This window comes from Artibeus jamaicensis, unplaced genomic scaffold, assembly GCF_021234435.1.
Source record: "Artibeus jamaicensis isolate MK-2021 breed Jamaican fruit bat unplaced genomic scaffold, CSHL_Jam_final contig_465, whole genome shotgun sequence".
NCBI classification, from domain to species: Eukaryota; Metazoa; Chordata; class Mammalia; order Chiroptera; family Phyllostomidae; genus Artibeus; species Artibeus jamaicensis.
The window spans coordinates 17,341,525-17,363,533 of record NW_026521843.1 but is presented as its reverse complement, the minus strand read 5'-3'; the positions used below and the strand labels follow the sequence as shown (position 1 = coordinate 17,363,533).

The 22,009-nt window shown below is 49.7% G+C and overlaps 1 protein-coding gene across 6 annotated transcripts in view; it reads right to left on the bottom strand.

The window, feature by feature from the left end:
- Nucleotides 1–16,697: 16,697 nt before the first annotated feature.
- The window catches only part of LCLAT1 (lysocardiolipin acyltransferase 1), a 156,422-nt gene continuing 151,110 nt past the window's right edge, over nt 16,698–22,009 (bottom strand). For all 6 annotated transcript variants that reach the window (XM_037146602.2, XM_037146601.2, XM_053667194.1 and 3 more), the window contains one exon: nt 16,698–20,463. In XM_037146602.2, the coding sequence (XP_037002497.2) occupies nt 19,961–20,463 (503 nt within the window). In that variant the 3' untranslated portion in view covers nt 16,698–19,960. The remainder of the gene's footprint in view (nt 20,464–22,009) is intronic.

Sequence of the window (22,009 nt, the reverse complement as noted above, 5' to 3'; positions counted from 1 at the left end):
GCTCCTTTTGCTCCAGCCTTACTTTGGCCTGCCTAGCACAGTGCTTTCCAGGGACAGTGGCTCCCACTCCCCTAAGACAAACCTGGTGGCTACAAGGCATGGCCTTCTGAAACGACAGTGGCAGGGGGAATGGAAGGGACCGCCCAGCGCTCACCATGTGCTTCTTACAAACTCTCTCGACTAATCCTCCAATTCCCACTTTGGGGTGTTACAGATTCATTCTATAGGCAAGAAGCTGAGGCTCAGAGAGGTGGCTTATTCAAGGTGATGATAATAACAAACTTTTAGAATTCACTTGCTATGTGCAAAGCCAAGGTCCTGGCCCCAGCTTGGCCTTGTACATGATGGACCATTGTACATGATGGGGCAGGAGTGTGAGGCCTCTCTCCACCCCTCTGTGTATTGAGACGGGTGGGCCAGGTGAAGTATCCCAGGGTCTGCCCCGTGACTCTCTGCTGGACGCATCCTGCACCTGCGCTCCCTCTCGTTCTATTCTCTCTCTCATCAACCTTTCCCCTTGATTATGTTTTTTTGCTCACAACCTCTTTACAAACACTAATTCATTTCATCCTCACACCGAATCTCTGAGAAGGTATTATTATCTATCAGTCATTAAGCAGCAGAGCCAGGCTTTGCAGCCTGGGATGCTCTTTCCACGGAATAATCTGACCCTGTTATCCACATCAAGGGTAGCAGGTCAGGAGGGGACACACAGGAATGAATGATGATGGACTGATGTTGAAACAGGAAGCCTTCTGTCACTTGCTTCTGTCACTGAGCATTGTGTCTTCAAGACTCCTCCATGCTAAAGAGTGATACGCTTGATTCATTTTTACTGCTGTAAATGAGCTATTTCGGTTAATGTATCCATTTCCCAGTGATAAGCATTTCAGTTGGCTCTGATTTTTTTTCCCCCAATCTCTTTCATGCTGCTTGTGCCGATGTACAAAGCTTCTTTGGGATCTACACTTAGGCACTGAATTGCTGGGTCAGGGCATGAGTAAGTGCAGCTCCAATTTCACAAAACAATGCCAACTTGCTCTCCAAATTCCTTGTGTCGGTTTATGCCTCCACCATTAGGGTGTTTGAGTTGTCTTTCCTTCACATCCTCACCCACACACGGAATGGGCAGAATTGGTATTTTTGCTAATCCGTTGAAAATTGAGTATCTTGTGGTCCCAAGTTGCATTCGTCTGAACACAGAGTCTATGCATTTTTTATATACATGTGGCCACTTAGGTTTCCTCTCGTGCTCATTTGGGAAGTTACATTATTGTTGATTGATTTGTGGAAGTTCTTTATTCTGGATATTAATTCTTTCTCAGTTTAATGGGTTGAAAATATCCTCCCTCAACACGTAACTTGTATTTGCCTTAATTTTGTGTTTTTTGAGCAACAGAAGGAGTTAATTTTCATAGAACCAATTCACAGTCTTTAAAGTTTGTGCTTTCTGTGGCTGATTGAAGAAATTCTTTCCTGTCTCAATGTGATATAAGATTTATAATGCTTTTAAAGTTCTGCTTTTCACATTTGGATCTTTTAATGCATCTGGAAATTATTTTTTGGTAAAGCAGGAAGTAAATATTATTTTCCTCTGTTCAGATAACCAAATGTTTTCACCACTTTGCCACTGCCCTGAAATATCTCTAGTTGCCACCTGATTATTGCTCTATCCATGTGCTGATACCACACTGTTTAATTACTGTGACTTTGTAAATCTTGTTATCTGGTCAGAAGAGTTCACCCATTCCTCTTCCAAGTACCTTTGCAATTTTGGGTCCTTCGTTCATCCAATTAGATTCTACAATCTATTGTCAGTTTTCATTTAAAAAGGGGGCTTTTTATTTGGATTGTATTGAAAATATAGATTAATTAGGAGATATATAACATTGTTAATATACTGACCTTTCTCACCTATGAGATATTGCACAAACTTCGTTCGGTTGATTTCCTTTCTCCAAGCTAGCTGATCATTTTTATTATGAATGGGTGGTGAGTCATAGCAAGTGCTTTTTCTGAGGCTTTTGAAATAACGACATGCTGTCTCTCTTTCATGTTTTTATGTAATAAGGTATATTAACACCTTATCTAATATTAACTTACCTTTATAATCCTGGGCTAACCTTGGTCATAAAGTGTAATTTCATTTATATATTAATTAATTTTTTAAAAAAGATTTTATTATGTCTAGAGAGAGGAGAAGGGAGGGAGAAAGAAAGGGAGAGAAAAATCAATGTGTGGTTGCCTCTCTCACGCCCCCTACTGAGGACATGCCCTGCAACCCAGGCATGTGCCCTGACTGGGAATTGAACTGGCAACCCTTTGGTTCACAGGCCCGTGCTCAATCCACTGAGTTGCATCAGGTAGGACATGCATGGATTTTTAATCTAATATTTTGTTCAAGATTTTTGCAACCATGTTCATAAGTGATATTGAGCTATAATTTTCTGTTCTTTTTTTCTTGTATTGATGACAGGTTCTACTGGCTTCATTAAGGAGCTCATCCCCATTTTAGGACAATTTGTGCTTTAAAAAAGGGTATATCTAGCTGTGGAATTTTGTATGTGTGGGGTGGGGAGGAACTAGCCTATTAAGCCAACTGAATGTTTCTTTTATTTTTTTAAATCATTATTTAGTCACCAATTTAATTTATTTAAATAAAAATTCAGGTTTTATGTTTCTCATTAAACCATACTAAATATTTTCTCTAGGATATTATCTATTTTGTCTATAATTTTAAATTATTCACATAAAATGATTAGTAACACTCATTTTTAACCTTTTTTCCCTAATACTATATATTTGTGCTTGCCTCTTTTCTCTCTTGATAAATCTTGCTAGAAATGTTTTTATTTATCTGCTCAAAGAACCAGATACAGGCCTGATTCTCTCTACCGTACATTTCTGTTCTATTGTATTAATTTCTGCTCTGAATGCTATTGTTTCTTTCCTTCTCTTCTCTATTTAAATTGATTGTATTGGTCTCAGGTTGGATATCTTCAGTCTTTTGATTTCCTAATATTAATATTAGATTCCACTGTAATTTCTGGCTTAGCTGCATCTCACAAGGTTTTGGTGTAATATTTTTTACTGTGGTTAAGCCATAATCATTTTCTAGCTGTCATTTTGATTCTTTTACCCGTGACTTGTTTAGAAGTGTCTGTGTGCCTGTGTTTATTTCCGGATACATGAGAGGTTTTGTGTTACGTTTTATCTCTGATTTCTCACTCATAGTCTGTGTGATGCTGGTCCTTTGAAAGTAGTTGAAGCTTGATTGGTTCACACATAGCAAATTTTTATAAATATTCTATATTGATATATGGGTAGATGGATAAATGGAAAGAAAGAGAGAAATAAGAGAACTGAGAACAGTACAATTTGTGCTAAACATGTTTGAGAAAAGTGTGTATTTTCTGATTAGTAAGAGGCAAATTCTACTTTTAAATCATGTCTGTTACTGAAGCTGTTTAGATCCTCTGTATCCTTACCTGTGGCTTATCTTTATGGCCTAACAATGTGACAGGAACGTGCTAAAGTGACTTGCTGTGACCATGGACTTGCCGGTTTCTCTCCTAAATGCTCTTCGGCTATTTTTCCAGCAGGACGATGGTTACATAAGATTTCTCTTTGCGGGATTTCACTGGTATACATTCTTCCATCTTTTCACTTGTATCCTTTGGCGCCTTTATATTTTATATTTTAAATACACTTCTTTGGATCCCTTATATTTTTTATATATTTCTTGTCAACAGCATATAGTATTATTTCTCTCTTCCAACCACTCCAACAATTTCCATTAAAACAAACAAGTTTAATCCTTTCAAACTTTGTGAGATGATTGATATGTTCAGATTCATTTCTGTCAAAGCTAAATTGGTTTATATATCTATATGTATATTGCTTCTTAATTTAATTTTGGTTTTTAAAGCTTTGCTGAGATGTAACTGACATACAATAAGCCACAGGGGGAAAATTGGCAGGGAAGGGTGGCTCTAGATTTGCAGAGCCAGTGAAATAAGCCATCCATCCTTGTCCCCGGAGACCAAAAGGTGTAGCCAGGCGGGGATCCCTGTGTGGAAGCCCCCCCTGCCCACCAGGACCAGTCAGCACACTGGCCTTAGAGGAAGACACCGCGGCCCACCGTGGACCCCCTGCCGCTGCTCTCTAGGCTAGATGCTCTCTCGGCCCTGCCTAGACCCCCTGTCTGCCTGGGGTCCTTGCCCAGAAATAGCACTTGCTCTGCTCCTTCCCCATTCTTCTGCTTCTAGGGCTAGATCCCCTGCAGGCCTTTGTCTCCTCAAGAATGACATAACACCCAAGAGACCAGGGGTCACACCAGCAGCCCCAAACCCGAATGGGGAGTCCACCCGACAGAGAGCAGACTCTAAGGGCCAAACATGGAACAGCAGCCCCACCAGGTACAAGGCCAAGGCTGGACAGAAAGACATGAAAGAAGCCCTCCCGAGACAGCTGTGGAATGCTGTGATTAGTGTGAGCCACGCTGTAAAAGCCAAGGCCAGGGTAGGGGTGGGGAGAGAAGGAAACTGAAAACATCTTCTTACCCAAGACTCCTATCCCCAGCCACGTGTCCAGGAAGCAAGCTCTAGTACCAGTGTTGTGTGAGTTGTCTTTCAAAGTTGTTCTGTACAGAAAGCAGCATACGCAGGGAGGGATAAAAGGAGGTTTACAGTTGTGACGATGTGAAATGCAGAGTTTCTTCCTGTATTGTCATTTATTAATTATTGCCTCCTTTTCCACACTAACAGGGACAAACCTACTCTGCCCCACCTGTACATGTGTATAAACAGGTTTCACGCACCCACCCACACATTCTGTTGGAGCTTCACCCCAAAGGGAGCCCCTTGCTCATTTGCTCACTTTAAATGCACGAGATGCTAAGGATGCACGCCGTCCCTGCTATCACAGAGTCCAGCAGTGGGTACAGTCACCAAAGAACCGCATACGTGAAGGTATAATCCAAAACTGGGATCCAGCGAGGGATGTGCGTGGCTCTCTGAACTGAGAAGTCCTCCAGGTGACAGTCACCATTGTTTCAGGGACAGTCACCAGCAAGCTGGGTGCCCCAGACCTGGTCTCTAACATGCTTCCAATCAAGAGCAGGCGCCCTCATCTGCCGCCTCGGCTCCCATGACTCAGAGCTCCGCCCCCTGCCCCCCTGCCCCCGGGACTGCAGTTTCAGAGCGACTGGAGACCAAACCATTCCCTGTGACTCAGGCAGAGAGAGGTGCAGCTTGGCCTGGCTCCCGCCCACTGCTCCCTCCCTGCCTGAAAAACGGTGGTGGGCACCGCCTCTGAGTGACACGTCCTTTCAGGGATGTGCTGACAGTGACAGTCCCTTCCTGGCAGGTGTCCTCAGAACACGGGCAGTGATTAGGTGATTAATTGCCCAGGCAGCAGCTGAGCTTGCCAGGGGAGAAGTAAGGAATCGAGTTCAAGTCCACCTCTCGCGGCTCAGAGTGCTCCTGACCTTTCTGTCGAGGGTCCCCAAGCTGGGTCTCTGGTGCCCTGCATGCCAAGGCTGGTATGTGTGGGGTTTGCGTGGGCTGCCCCTGCCCCACCACCTCAAAGTCCAAAAACCTGAGCCCAGCTCACCACGCTCTGCCAGAGCCCAGCCCTGCCTGCCCCCTGCAACTCCTCCTCGAACAACTCCCCCTGCCACCCCAAATCCTGGCCTTGAAATCCTGGGGTTCGCTTCCACTCCTCCCTTGCCCTCCCGCTCATCGTCCCAGTCTTCCCCTTCCTTCCATTCTCTCACTTCAGCCTTCTCTCACGCCTTTTCCTCCACGAGGGCTCTTTTGGGAGCTGTTCACTAGCCTTGACATAGTTTCCATAGTCTTGGGGGCAGTTCTCCAGCCTCAGCTGGCATCTCCGCAGGGCCTGCGGCAAAGTCCACAAACTCACAGGTCCACGGCGGGCAGACAGTGACAGGAAGGAGGGGAGCAGGCTGAGGGTGAGTAGATATGGGGCTGCAATAGGGAGTGGTGAGGACTGGGGAATATTGGAGAACGCCTATGTGGGACGGCCACCACCAAGCCACAGCTAAGCAGAGCCACAAGGGAGCCAAGGTCCCAAGTTGCTGGACCTCCAGGAGTTTCCTAACAACCCAGCTTTGTTTACAAAACCTCCTACTTCATGAAAGTCGGTAACGAATTCACATCTGAAGCACCGAAAATTTTCCTTGGTCCAGCATTTGGGAGCATCCTCTGACGGGACCCCACCTACGTTCCAGCACCATCGCCGCAGCCCTTCCTGGGCAGGGCCTAAATCACACCACACTCCAGGACACTAGGCTACAGGTCACTTCTGCCACACTGCCCCACTCCTGCTGATGCTGCTCCTCGCACTCTGGTCCCTTAAACATCGGTCCAAGTCCTAGCCGCCTGGGAAGGGTCAGCTAGGCCCCCTGCCTCAGCCCCACGGCCAGTTTCCCTGACCTTCTCTGCTTCGTGCTTCCCCCACGTGCTGCACTTCTGTCCTGGTGCAAGGCGCAGTCTTGCCGTGTGCCTGTGCTCCCCACACCGTGGGAGACTCTTAGGTAAAGACTCTGTGTCTCATTTGCAAACATGGCAGGCAACCACCCCATAGATAGCTCAGGAATCGTGCTAATCGGAATGGAGGAAGGTGAACTAACACAGTGTGTGTTTGGGGAATTTGGGGTGTTGGTGTCCCAAACCCACTGCACACCCAGGGCCTGCCTCCTGGGCTGCACCCCAACTTCCCCAAGGCCTGCAGCGCTCAGCCCCACCCCAGCCTGGCGGGCGTGGAGATCGGCACCTGTGGAAGTTCTGAGTCACCAGCTGAGCTTCGGCCTAATGCTCTTCGCAGGCCCTGTCGTTTGTAGCCTGGCCTGCTTCTGCTGCGCAGTCCCCCCTCCCCGGTTTATAGCTGAAAACATCTGCATGAAAACGGGCCTTGGCCCAGTGTCTGCACTTACTTCCCACCCTCCTCCCGCACCTGAGGTCCTGGCCCGCTTGCTTCCCGCTCTTTACGATTGTTTGCTGTGGAAACGGCTGGCTTCAGGGCCCGGGAGGGAGCAGGTGCAGAGGAGCCCAGCCAACCAGTTCCTGCCAGTCAACAGCCTGCTCCTCCTGGTGACCCCAGGGTGGGCGGGGAATGTGGGCCTGAGCAGCTGGGAAGGATGCAGAGCACAGTGAAAGGTGGGCTGACTTCCTGGGAGGTGTGAGCTGGGTGTGAGAGGGCGGGACATGCCAGGCTGAGTGGTCCCCTGACCACTGAAGCTGAGCTTCTAGCAGCCTGCCTGTGGGAACCCGAGGGGCCCTCAGGAGGAGGCAGCTCTGCTCATTCCTTTGCACACGGGCCTGTTCTCACTGCCCCTGGTGCCGCATGCAACTGCTGGGCCCTGGTGCTGACGCAGTCACATGGGCCGTTTAGATGTGAGCATCCAGAAAGCCACAAAAAGGTCCAGCCAGGAGTCTTAGTCATGACAAGCTTATAATCCAGTTTGAGATGAAATTGCTTTAAGGGCTACAGCCATGAGAAAGGGGCTAGGGAACCCATGAGGATGGCAGACGAGGAGTCTGAGCCTCACTTGCAGGTACTGGGGAGGGGTGTCAGCAAACAGAGTGCAGAGTGGCAGGGGGTGGAGCTGGGGGAAAGATGGGGGGCAGGGCTGGAACACCTGAGGAGGGCCTGAGAAGACTGCCTGGCTTAGTGAGTTTGGGAGTTCGTGGGAGTCCCTGAATGGTCATAGTGGTCAGTGAAGGAGCTGGCTGATGAGAATGGGGTCTTCTCCTTTTTGAGCCAAGAAGCTGTTTTGTTGCTGACGTGGAATCACAACCCAGTCAAGGACAAATGAAGGACTTAGATCCCATTTGCAGTATCTGTTTTGGAACTCCAATTGTGCTGGCCCCTTGGGACGAGGGTACTAACCAGAGGGTCAAAGCTAGTCCCTTCATCTCCTCCTTCGAGAGATCAGTTGCCAGGCTTCTCCCCCATAACTTTGGCCTTGACATTGCCAAGATGAAGGAGGTTCTCCTCCCAAGAAAATAATCATCTGGTCTCTATAGTTAGAGCCTCTGTAATCTCATAAAAAGTCAGGTTTCCACATGGGAAGCTAGACATTGGCCTGAATTGTTTTTATTATCCCTTCTCCTCAAGGCCAAGGCACTGGCTACACAAGAACTTACCCAATTTCTCCTTGCTAATTAGGAATCATCACCTTGAACAAGGCGGAACACACGTAGTCAACTGCTTCCCACTCCCTACCCTTCCACCCCTCTCTCCCTCGTGGTGAATTTCTGCCTCCTCTGAAGTTCTCCATCTCTACAAGTTGAAGAGCTGTTTTCGGTTGGGCTTGGGAGGGGATCCTTAATTCTCGCATTAGAGGGTTTAGTTATTGCTTCAAAGACTCCTTCCCAAGGGCTCCCATAAGGCCCAGGAGGTTTAATCAAATTCAGCTCTCCCTCCAATGTCCTGTCCCTCACCTCATGCCAGACTTCTTGGGCAGTTTGACAGATTGGGCTCCACTTTGACCCAAGGCCACACATCTGAGGAAGAACAGCTTCATGCTCTTTTACTTGATAAGCCCCCCAGCTCCACTAGTAACAGCTTTACCCAAACAGATGCCTCATGTGCCCTGAACTAACGAGTGCAGGACCACAGCTTCTGGATCAGAGGCCTGTGTTCTATGCAGACCACGTATTTCAAGAATGCTCTAGATCTCAATTAGCTGCTTTTGAGATCAACTGCATGTCAGAGGGGACCAGGTGCTTTTCAGAAGGATCCCCATACCCTCAGAGAAGCGAGGGACACTGACTTGCGTGTGTTCCCCATGAAAGGTTGTGTGTGACTGAGAGTCTGGGAGGGACAGCGTGCTGCCCGCGTCCATGACACGGGCCAAAGGAGTCATGCGTATTATCAGCCCCAACTTCCTGCCATTTACATATTCTTTGCCGATGCCCTTTTCAGAGTCTGGACTGCACTACAATTTGGATGAACCAAGACCATAAATTAAAAGAATTGCAACCCTGGGCTGAAATGATACCAGAACATGGTTGTCAGACCACTTGGGGGCCTCCGATAAAAGGGAGAGTCAACGTTCGCTCCCTGGAAGCACCCAGAGTGTGAGCCGGTTGGCTGGATGGCCCACAGGCTCCAAAGCTCTGTTCTCTGGGGTGGGAAGGAGTCTTGTCTTCTCCCCGGCCCCTCTCGGGCTTCCTTGAACACATCCATGCAGCCCATCCAACCACACCTTTCATGATTTTCTTTTCTCTTGACCATCGCCCTTCATCTTCTTGTCCCTAAGGCCCTAACTTCTCTGGGTGAGAAGGTACCAATTGGAAATTCTCTACGAGTGCACGCGGCCAGCCTCCCTAGTGGCCTTTGAAAGTCTCCGTAGTTCTGTGGGCAGGGTGCCTGGGCATTGTCCCAGCAGGAGGAGAGACAGAATGTCCAAGGGACAGGATGCCCGGCACTTGGAGGAGCCCAATAGAAGTTGCTGCCGCGTGTGTCCTTGGGCAAGTTGCCTGCCCTCTCTGGTGCCAGTTTTACCATCAGCTCCGGCTTTTGCTAATAAAGACAGAAAGGAAAGGAAGAGAACACAAAGAAGGCTGCGGGGGAGGGGAGACATTGCATGTGCTCAATTCAAACTGACCTCTACAATGCACCCAGCCCACGTTTTAGTTGTAGGGCTAAATCCAAAATTCTAGAGGGAAAATCCAGAGCCCGTGTGAAACTACCAAAAGGTAGGGGCAGGGAGCAGCATTTCCTCATCACACGTTTTACAGTTATCATTTCATCATCCTTCTGGTGGCCCCAAGCTGAGTATTAATCATCTCTATTTTCCAGTTGAGGAAACTGAGGCTCGGGAAGTTTAGGCAGCCTTGAGCTTCACTCAAGCTCAAGCAGTGGGCCCGCAATGACCTTGGGGGTAGACCCAGATTGGCCTGTGCCTAGAGTATGTGCCCTCCCCACAGCACCAGGCTGCCCATGGGGAAGTTCCACATCCCACCCATGACCTTTAGTCTCTGCTGAAGATCGGCAGCTCTCGCCTGAGCTTTACTGAGACCTTCCTGGAAGGTCTCAGGAAGGACAGAGGTGTTAGTCACCAGAGGGCAAGCTGTTGTGAGTGGTCAAGGGTGCAGATGAGGGCAGAGACACAGAGGCAGGATTAGCATGTCACATGCTGTGAGTCACTGAGCATTAGGACTCTGCTCCTTCTATCAGTGGTGGCTTGAGCATGAAGCTAGGAAAGAAGCCAGCCTTGCAGCCCGCTCTGTGGTACCTCATGGCATCCCTGAAGACTTTGCAAGTGAGAACATGTCTTTCCCCTTTGGTTTCCCAAGACTGCCCAGAACTTCGGAGATGCTAGCCATTGTGGGTTGTCCCCAGGACTTCTGCCATCAGTGGGTGGGGTGGAGACCAGCTGTGGGCCCAAGGGCAGTGTCTGGGGCCCGAGAGCCCTGTCGACAACCCGTGCCTTTGCCTGAGTCTGCACAGAGCAGACCTTTGACACGGAGGAGGAAGCTGAATGGCTGGGAAGATGGGTGACATCACCGGGCCACAGAATGAGGAATCTATGGGAGAGATTCCGGAGCAGGTTTGGCAGAGGGTAGGAGAGTATGAGATGCTGGTGCTCCTTATATGTGGAAAGCAGACGCCTCAGCTCAGTGGCCTCCCCTGAACTGATTGACAAGCTGATTTCCTGCAACCCAGCCTCCATGCAGCACTAGGGGAACCTCTTTATTTATAACATAAACCAGATTGTTTTTCCCTGTGCCCACTCTCCAATATGCAAACGCCACTCCACGTACATTGTGCTGTAACCTGCAAGGCCCTGCATGGACTGGCCCTGCATCCCCTTCCCTCCACCGCTCTGCACCTCAGTAGCTTTGCTGCAGAGCCACGGCCAACCCCACCACACCGGGTCCCCAGGAGACTCAGTACACTCTGGGAGTGAGTGAGTGAGCAAGTAGACCTGAGCTGCTGGGTGGATCTTGTCTGCCCTGCGATCTTTCCTTTTGCAGATCTATGGAGATATTATCGATGGATAGCATATATAAGGTTAAGGTATAAAACGTGATGATTCAATACACATGTATATATTGCAAAATGATTACCACTAAGGCCAGTTCACGTTTCCATCCCTTCACATAATGCCAATGTGCATGTGTGTGCATGTGTGCACGCGTGTGTGGCAGTCACATCTAAAATCTATTCTCCTAACCACTTGCAAGTATATACTGCCACGTTGCTCCTTACGGTCACCACGCTGCACATTCACCCCCAGATTTTACTTTTCTTACAGCTGGAGCTGTGCCCTCCCACAGACACCTCCCCATTTCCCCAGTCCCCAGCCTCTGGCAAACACGGCTGGACTCTCAGTTTGAGTGAGTTCACCTTTTCTGGATGCCACATATAAGTGGTGTCACGTGGTACTTGTCTTTCTCTGACTTGTTTCACTCAGCATGACAACAATGTCCCTTGTCACAAAAGGCAGACTTTCCTTTTTATGGCTGTGTAGTATTCCATCATGTGTTTCTGTGTGTGTACCTCACATCCCTACCCATGTACCCCTCAAAGGCACCCAGGTTGCTCCCACATCTTGGCCATCATGAACGATGCTGCAATAAGCTTGGGGGTGCAGCTCAGTGAGTCAGTGCTTTCCTAAGTGGGTTTGCTGGGTCATACAGCAGCTCCATTTTTAATGTTTTGAGGAACTCCTTATTGTTTTCTGCACGTTTATCCTCCCACCAGCAGTGCTCAAGGGCTCCCTTTTCCCACATTCCTGCCAACACTTATCTCCTGCCTTTTTGGTGGCAGCCATCCCGACACCTGCGAAGCAGTGTCTTCTCGTGGTGTTCATCATGGGCATTCCCCTGACAACTAGTGACGTTACACACCTTCCCCCGCGCCTGTAAAATGGGAGTGTGCTCTGTAAGGTAGTTCGTATTATGGCTCCCTGTTCATTTCTTGGATGTGCTGTGCTCTGGTTATGCACGATGGTGAGGTTTGGGGGATCTGTGTGAAGCGCCCACTCCTGCCTCAACATTCTTTGCCCTGTGGCTCCTTCTGCCCAGATGCCTTTTCCCCAGATAGCCGCACGGTTTGTTCATTCATCCCCTTCCTGTCTTTACTCAAGCATGTGGTGGCCTGAAATGTCATCGGTGTTTCCACGGTAGGAGGATGTCGTTCAGCCAAGCCACGCCCTTCCCATTTACTTTTTAGGAAATAACCCCACAATCCTCCCATTGAGACCAGGAAGGAAAACATCAGTGGTGGGGGAGGCTGAGTCAGTGAGTCATCTTTCTTTGCTGGAATAAATGAAGGTCAAGGGTAGGAGCCATGAGTGGGGCCTGCCAACGTCCAAAGGAGGGTGTTGTTAGGCAGGACAATAGGCAGCTGCTGCCCACCACTGCCCTGCACAAGGGCTGGCCAATGACTGAGGCCCGTGGCGCCCACTGTCCCGTCACCGCCAGGGGTCAGATGTTCCCCGACACTACGTGTTCAGAGGGCGGGGCGCACGGGTCCACTGCGCGCTCTGTCCCATGCAGGACCCACGCCCACCGCGGGGATGGGAGGGGGCTGGACCCTGTCAGAGAACTTCACAGAAGGCTGCTGAAAACCCTTTACCCCTTTCCATCCACTCTTTGATTCGAGTCTCACAGCAGTTTGTGATGGAAGGACGCTGGCCCATGAACATTTCCTCCATTCTCAGATGTGGAACCTAAGGCCAGCTTTGGGTATTTTGCTTAAGATCACACAGTCAGGAAGCTATCCCAAGTCAGCTTTTAATCAGGGACCACGACGCCTCCACACTGTTGCATTTCTTCCCAAGACTAGTCGTTGTTGCATGTGTGGACGTGTTCGGAGTTCAAGGGCAGAATACTTGGAACATGGGATTGTGTGTTTGAATCCTGCCTCAGCCACTTAGGAGCTGAGTCATCGTGGGCATGGCTTCCCCTAAACCCTTTTGAGGTTCATGCTGTCCTACTGTGGGGAAAGTCTGAGAAAGTGCTTTGCAAACTGCAAACCGTCTGCCTGTTGCTCACTAGTGGCTGTGTGGGGACAGTGAGAAGGGTTCGTATTCCACGGCTCGTTACAATTATCAAATGGCCACAATACAAACAGCAGCTGCGTTACGGGTGTGCGGTGCGGTGCGGTGCGTGGCTGGTGGATTACCTCCTTCAGTTTTCACTATAACTGAGCACAGTGTTGGGTTTTCTGCTGCTCTGTAACCAACTTCCCAAGCCCTGGCGACTTACATTCACAACAATCATGCATTCTCTCTCAGCCCCTGCCTCCTGCCAGCCCTCGGGATGGAAAATTCCACTGTGGGTGTGGTCATCTGTCGTTTTACAAGGGTTTCTGGAAGTTGCACCACCAGCTACTGTCGGCAACTCCTACTTAGCCATGTGCAGGGACAAAGTAGCCCCAGGGCTGGTGCCCTCTGCTGGCCAGCTGTGTGCCGGTGGCCTCCAGCCCTGGGGCACCCGCACTTTGGTGCCAGACATAAGCCTCTGCTTTGGACAGGACAGGACAGGACATTCAGTCTTACTTACCTTCTTCATTTCTGTCTGTTGGCTTCAGACCTACAAGGTGCTGCTTCTTTCTTCAACAGTGTCGTGGGTTTTTTGTTTGTTTATTGTTTTGTTGTGGAGGGAAGAAAAGTGTGTATGTGAGCAGGGAGGACAAAGAATAAAGCACACTTTGAGCCAAGTTTTTACTGTTAAAAGTTCATATACTAATATATTTTGGTAAATCATATTACTAGTCAAACATAATTTGATTCCTGTAAAAAAAAAGTCTAATTATTTTCTAGGCGTGGATGGATTTGCATCTCCATTTTTGTTGTTGTCTGTTATTTTAATTTGTAAATCTCCGCACCCAGTTCTAGGCTAGAAAGGGACCCCTTTCTGAGTGACTTCCAGGGAATCACTGTTAAGAATTTATTGTGCAAAAAGAATGACTAAGATGCTGGGCGGAACAGTTTGGGATCAGAGAAATGTGAGCCATCCTATCTTCGCTTTCCAGAACCTTATCATGCAGCCGAGGCACAAGACTGAAAACCAACTGTAACACAAGACAGAGTGCAATCCAGTCCAGCGGGAGTTGCCAAGGAGTGCACCACGACAGGAGGACACTGCAAACTGGACCGGTCAGGAAAAGCTCCAGAGAGAAAGCGGGATTTGACTAGACTGGGGTTGGCGGAGGAGGCGCCTTTCACAGGTGAGGGGGATATGAGCGAAGGTGGGAGAGGGCGTGGGGCACACGAGGTTTGGGCAATGATGAGATCTGCTCGGTCAGTTGTGTTGGTACAGAAAGGTTCACCTTACCTGGGGACATCCTGGGTCTGAGATTGGGATGGGTTGGGGAGTAGCTGGGATAGGTAGGGTGCGGGCTGCCTGAGTCAGCAGGAAACCACTGAGAGTGTGAGAAGAGGGGTCCCTTGATTAATCCGGGGGCCGTGGTGGGACCAGCTGGGGCTTCGGTATGGAGACTGGCACAGAGGCCCAAGAGCTGCCCCTGCAGAGGACGGCCCCGGTGGGCCACACCTTGACTGTCAGGCAGGTGAGGGAGGAATGGGCAACACGGCAAGATCCTGCGCCTGCACAGCTGGGAGAGGAAGTGCAGCAGCGACAGGCAGAGACGATGGGGCGGCAGCATTTATACTGGAACAGATCCCTGTGGGAAGAACAGCCTTTCTGCTACTGTGGTGCTCACGTCTGGGTGAGCCGGTGGAGGCGATGGCTGACGGACGCAGGTGACCGACTGTGGGCGAGGCTGTCTGTGTGCAGCCTGGTGTTGATGGAGAGTGAAGCTGCCGACCTGCTTTGTGGCGCACTGTGCAGGGGTCGGGGACCCTCTGGAAGCCACGCCGATATTCTCCAGAGTCCACTGGGGGGCTGGGAAGTTCCACTGTTCAGGTGGACATCTGGCCATCTGCATCATTTCATCCTATTCTCTTAAAATGACCTTAACAGTCTCCTTGAAATTCATCCCTCTCTTGCCCTTTGCCGCTGGTTGGGGTGGGGGAGCAGCGAGTAACCCCCATTGTATTTCTGGGCAAATACACAGTTCAGGAACGAGCACCGAAACCCAGTTTAGGATTTCTCTTGTGCCACTTGGGAAGCAGCCTTTCTGGCTCTTTCCCACTGGACTTGAACCTGGGAGGACGGAAGGCTGAAGGGGCTGCAGGCGTCAGGCTACACGTGGATCCGGCAAGTCACGTCGGCACAGCCCGGACACCCCAGGTGTCTCTTAGTAATTTACTTTCAATCGTTTCCGCGGGAGCACGGCCTTGTCTGTGCGCAGAGCAGCATCTGTGCACCTCCCAGGGCTTTCTGACCGGCACTGGAAGCCCCCTGGTCGTAAACCCACCCTCCACAGGGAGGCACGTGAGCCCTGTGCGCAAACTCACGGGTGGAATGAGGAAGGTGGACTACCCTCTCCTCTCACTCCCTGTGTGAACGGAATGTAGAAATCCCGCCAGCCCCATGGGCCAGTCCTGGACACGGGCTCTGCGGGTCTGTGCTCCTCTGGCCCAGGTGTCCGTCCCTTCGCCAGAGTACGACCCTGTGGGCTCCCCACAGAGTGCCTCTTTCAAGCCAAGGGCTTGCTGCAGAACCAGAAGACAGTGAGCCTCGCAGAGCTTGTAAGAATAGGTAACGTTGGGGAGGGAATTGCCCCTCCAGCCTTCTGAGCTCTTTGACTCAAGCCGCCTGTGGTAAAAGACAGATTAACAAGAGAAAAACAAACAGAAGTCTATTAACACGTGTCCCTAAGGTATACATGGGAGAAACTGGAGAGGACATGAGTAACTCCCCAAGGTGACATCAAATTCAGGATTAAATTGCATCTTAATAAGGGAAGGGGAAGTAGGCTCTTTGGGGAGACACTGACTTTTAGGAAAGGTGAACGAATGGGCCCTTGGAAGATGGCACGGCTGATGGTTTGTGACCAAGTGTGTCTCAGTGGGGTGTCGACTTCAGGTCTCCTCTCCTGCGACAGCGTCAGTCTTCCCTGGTTGATGAAACTCAGGGACGGGGCTGATGGCGCTCCAACTCCTTTCGGAGGATCTGTCTAGTTTAGGCAGGTAAGCGAAGATCAGTGAAAGCCTCTCACAGTATTTCCTGTTTCTCAAATGCCTGCAGCTCAAAATAATGTACCAAAGTGGCTTGTCTTGGACTGGTGTGCCCTGAGCTCCTACACACGTGGTTTGGGGTGTCATATCCTGCTACCCCCCAGTTCCATGATTTCTGTGTGTGTGTGTCTGTTTGCTAAGCACATTTTTATACATTTTTCAGGTGTGGGTTCAAGATTTGCTTTGTAGATCAAGCCCCTGGTAGCAGGGGGACGGAGTGTACACAGAGTCCCCATTTACCTCGTACAGCTAAGTGACGCTGATGTGACTGTGAGATCCCTGCACTTGTGGAGCCGTGAACTTGCCCTTGGGCTGAGCTGAGAGAGGGAAGGCGTCAGGTTCTGATAACATTCACTACCCCTGAATTCAGCTGTGACCTCTGGACCGTCCATCAGGGAGGCAGCACATTCCCTCCCTGCTCAGACACTTTTTAAAAATGCATCTTTGAAAGGGTTCTAACTGACTAGCTTTTGGATGACTGCCTATTGTAAGGGTAGAACAATGCATAGAAACAAAGTAGCACCATCATCCCTGCAAAGACCGAAACACCACACACACGTAAAAACAAACTCTGTTCAGTTGGCTCCACTTTATTCTGAGGTTTACATTACAGATAGCACAACTCACAAACGTACCAGTGGACACCGAAAACTAAGGCCATTCTGTGAGTTATTTTTAAAATTTGGTGTTTTGCACATAATGATCCTTTAAAAGACAAATTACCAAAACTAAGATTCTCTTCCGAAGTAAAAATGTAAGATGGGCACAGACCACTTCACAGCCATATCCAGTCTGAGGCCCCCCCACCCCCGGTGATGAGACCCCGTGCATTCTCGACAGCACACCTAATGGCGCTCAGGCGGCCGCTGCCTCAGCACCGTGCTCCCCTCTCCGAATGGCATCAAAAGTGGTGTTTACCGCAGTGCCCGGCGATCCATGAGCTGCTCCCCATGGGCAGCAAGGAGACTTCTACCTAAGAAACATGCTGCAGAATTCTTGGAACAAGTAAAAGAAAGGGACCTGTAACTAAGGCACTGAAAGCGCATTATTTATATAAAGAAATGTAAACAATTGAACACCATCAAGTTCCCTCCACTTAGTCTCTATTGGAAGCGTGCGGGCGTGGTGGTCGTGCGGGCGTGCGCGCGCAGTCCGGGCTCGGCTCCCACGTGCAGCTTCTGGCGAGGTGCTACGGAAGGAACCAATTTCCCAGTGACTCGGGAGGAGGCTGCTATTTCCCCCATCTGTGTTTTAACCGTGTAACAAACAGGGAAGGGTTTTCGCAGGGGTTTTACATTAGAGGCTCTATCACATGTTTCTCTAGTTAGTCTTTTACCGTGTTTGTTCTCCTACCGAATCTCCAGGTCCCCGGGGCTTGTTTCATCAGAGATGTCTGGTGCCCTTCCTCGCGGGGCCCTGTTTTCAGTGTAAGGGGGTTCTGGTCCTACATCCACCACACTCGCTGTATCTAAAACGTCCCTGCGTGGTCAAGATTTAGCAGGCGCACGCAGGGCAATGAGCTGACCTTCCAAGGCCTGATGGGAGTCGAGTGTGTGTCCCGCGCCTGCTGATTCTGCAGCGGTGGCCCAGGAAGGTATGGAGGGGTCTCTGCCGAGGCCCATGACCACGCTGAAGCTAACTTAATTCCGCTATTTTCCTATCGACTTTAGATAGCTTTCACATCATGAACTGCATTATTTCTTTCAGTTTTTTAAAAATAAGTACACGTGTAGGAAAACATATAAGCAACTCTTTTTTCTTTTTGACATTATTTCTAATTCTTATAAGGAAGTACATGCTCTCTCTATTCCCCAGTATCACTGCTTATGAATTTGGGGTAGGTAAAAAAAAGTTTGCATTTTATCTTAAACATGTTTGTCATGGTCAAAAAACATTTTTAAAAAGAAAAGGCTTTCCCTTGTGCCAGCTCCGACAGCTAAAGAGGACACAGACCTCGAACTGTGGGGCTGCAGGGAGGGCGGCAGGCTGCAGCGTGAACACCTGCAGGGCGGGGGCCCGGCTTTCCTCCCGTGTCCCGGACACACAATCCCGAGTGTTAGGACTAGTTCTGTGTTTCCAAATAAAACCAAAGGAGGTCCGAGAGAAACCTAAATTACAAACCTCCTTTATTCAGAAAAAATTAAAATAAAAAAGACACCCTAAGAAACCTATAGTCCTACAGCTGCGTTTGCAGCAGATGTACCCAATAACTGATTAGTAGCTCCCAGCAAGATTGCAAACAGCCCGCAGGCCGCAGCTACCCGTGAGCTGGTGCTGGTGCGTGGGCGTAGAAGCACTAGTTAGTCCTCTTCCAACAGGGGCCGTGTGTGAACAGCAACTGCCGAAAACAGCACTTTCTGAAAGAAGCTGCCCGGTAAGTTTGGCTCACAAAGTGCTTACCTCTCATGTTAACGCGCGTTTCGCTGTGGGGTCAAAGTCAGTGTGGAGCAAAATGAGTTGTAACGCAGGGGAAGGTGTTCACGCCAAAGCGCTGCATGAAGCAGAAGTGGCTCTGAGGCTGGGTGAGGTGGGGGTACCGCCGGCAAGTTTGCTAACAGCTAAGACTTTTAAAGGCCTCGGATTTTCTGCTGCTCTGACCAGCATCCTCATTACTGTCACCGAGAAAGCAGTGCGGGGGGGCCCCCAGCAGGGTGGAACTGACCCCGGTTTCTGGGCCTCAGCAGGAGGTCGGTGCTGTTGGTTTGCTGGGTTTTCCACTGACTCCAACTAACAGGAACATGTAGGTGAACTACTGGTTGGAAATGTTTAAATTTTACTATTGAAGGAGGAAGCCTGGGGCTAACAGTGAGACTCGCGCCCTGTTGTTAGAAAAGAAGGACCCGCTTTTACATCAGTTTACTTGGGGGGGGGGCAGGGACGGGGACACTGCAGAGGCTGCAAGGGCGGTCTGGCCAGGGTGAGCTGCTGCTTGGCTGTTGCCGCCTTCACGGTGGGAGTGAGAGCACCGCGCGCGTAGAAAACATATTCACCTCCCTTCTCGGGCGGGTTTCACAGAAGTATTTCAAAAGACACAACTTCAAAGGAGGGTTTCTGACTGCAATAACAGAATGTTCCATGCTTTCCTTTAAAAATGTTAAGTGGTTTTTACTGTTTTTAACAGAGAAGGGGCTACACCTGCCCACACGCCCTAAAGACACCAGCACTAGGCATGCGAGATTAAGTAGAAGAACTAGAATGTATTAATTTCCTACCTGTAAAAGTTCAAACTAAGGTTTCCAAGTGGGAGCCCGTGGCTGCCCCGAGACATGTCCAGGTCTCATTTTTCATGTGAGAACAGGGCACAGGTGGACTTCCTGTCAAAACGTTCAGTCAGTTTAAGGACAAGAGATGTCTGGTTTCTGGTCTTAAGGAAGGATGCGATGGTTTGACTGGCATGGCGGAGCTGAGGGGGCCAGGGCGCAGGAGGAGGGCCTTCACCCTGGCCTCGGACAGCCTAGCACCAGCATCTGAGCTGGGCTGGTGCTCAGAGCCCAGACCTGCCTCTGGGCTGGGTGTTGGTGAGGAAACGGGATGGAGCCCCTGGGAAAATCTTGTGTGTGCCTCGTCTGTGAACGGCCTGGTGATTGTTTAAGAATACTCTGGCCCGACTTATGTCATAGCGATTGCTCCCCGCTATGCGTATTGAAATTACATTAAGAGATTTAAGGGAAAAAACGTGTGTAGCAGTATTTTCCCACAAAACTAAGTGCAAAATATCTTTAACAAATAATGATGGTAGTAAGAAATATTTGATGTAGTCATGCAAAAACCCATCTTGGTTTACAAAGGCTTACACTTCCCAAGTACTCCCTAGCTTGTCACGCTGCGAACCTGATCTTACTCATCCTTATTTGCATTTAACTGTGACTGTTTGTGTAAAAGACGGTAACACGCAAGTTCGATGATCTCCAGTCCACCAAAAATTCTCTCTTGCAGCACGAAGATGACAATGGTGATGACAAAATACCACCGAACAAAACTGTACAGATAGATGAGGAGGCACATTGCAGGGCTGAACAGGGTCCAGTACAGGATAGAGAGACATTTGACCACAAGGACCCTGGGCTCAGACTTGCAAGGTGGAATCACGGTCTGTCCAGTGAAGTAAAAGTCCTTCTCCCCTTGGTAGAAGGAGCGCAGCCTCTCCTCCTTCTCCTCCCACCGCTGGTGGCACCAGACCTCCAGGTCCTCCTTGGCCGCGGGCAGGGTGTCCACAGGGTAGCGGCGGATGTGGAAGTGGATCTCCCTGGGGAAGTCCCCTTGCAGCAGGTGCCTCTCCGTCTGAGGGATGTTGTGCGGGTAGGCCACCGTGATGTCGTGCACGGCATCGAGGTTCCTGCCTGGGTTTGGAAGAGAGAAAAAGCAGCAGGGCTGATTCACACTGCAAGGCAGGACCAGAACAGGGAGAAGTCGGAACAGTGTGAACCCTGAGGAGCAGGCAGGGCTATAAATACTGGTGCTCTGGGCACTTGGGTCAAGATTTACCCGTCACTTGGGGGTTTCATCTGCTTGCTAATTACCACAGGGACCTTCCGAAAGAAATGGTCTTCCTCTGTAGAAGTGGTAATCTGCATTCTAGAGCTAAATAAGCACGTAAGTCAGACCTGAGACAGAAATGAAAGGGCACAGGGCCAGCTCTTCTACACCAATAGGATTCATGCTTTGAGGCCCCTATTCAAACACGCTTCTCTCCAAATAAAACACAAACTTTCTCATTTTTAACCCAATATTACGATGACAGCTATGGAAAGAAAAACTTGGAACCCGGCCTGATGAAATGGTCAGAAACTCATAAAAACTTTGTGATTTAAAAAAAATTTTAAAAACATGTTCACAGGAAGTCCGAGTAAGACCCTGACCTGGTACCACCATCACCTTTCCACGCACAGATACATTACTTGGGAGATGTTTCCAGCAAAGTCACATGCTTGATGCTGGAGAAAAAGAGGGGGCCTGACCTCGCTCAGGAGTTTGGGACCCAACCAGGGAGACAGGCACACGCAGAGCTCTAAACAGACCACAGAGCACCGGCGAGGAGAGGGGAGGCTGCCCAGGGGCAGCGTGCACCCCCTTGGCGCGCAGAGCGTGAAAGCAGGCCGGAGGCACACGGGAAAGGCCTCACCGAGAGTCTGAACCTAGCGCTGTAAGGTGGTAGAGAAGCCCCTCATATGGTGCAGAACCACTTCAAGATTTTTAACAGAAAAGGGATCAGATGGTTTCATTTTAGCAAGATTTGCCTTGAGGGCAGTGACAAGAATGGCTTAGAGAGGACCCAGGACAAGAGAGGCAGGTAGAGTGAGCTGAGGGTCATCACGAGGCAGGAAGGCAGGAAATAAAGAGCAGGTAGGGGTGGAAATGCCAGAGCCAAAGGGGGGAACGGAGGAAGGTTTTTATCCACGGTGGGGCCAGTCCGCTGTCCTGGTAACGCCCACACTTGTCCCGAAGTAAACGAAGGTCTCCAGACCACACAGAGCTGCAGGCAGCGCTGTGCTGTGGGCAGGAGAGCTGACTTCTGCGCTCATCCTATGGTGACCCCTGGCCCCAGGGCCTGTAGCCCGGGGTAGCCATCACCGGACCAGTTAACCTCCTCCTAGGAGGTGACCAGGCAGGGGTTGGCGTGGCCGACAGGGCTTGGTTCACATTTGAGTGACAACGATGAAATGAATATTCAAAAGCTGAGATGTGCCTTTATTTCATTTACCAATATATAGTGGAACTAAAAAGAGGCAGTAAAGAGATTCAGAAGAGAGAAATCCTTGCAACTGCAAAGGATTTATACTGTCTTCAAATCTTTCAGTATGAAAATAATTGACTTAAAGATGCAAATAAGTGGCTACCCTCAGTAAAAGCCACTTGAAAAGATCTCGTTGCTTTGTAGACAGTTTA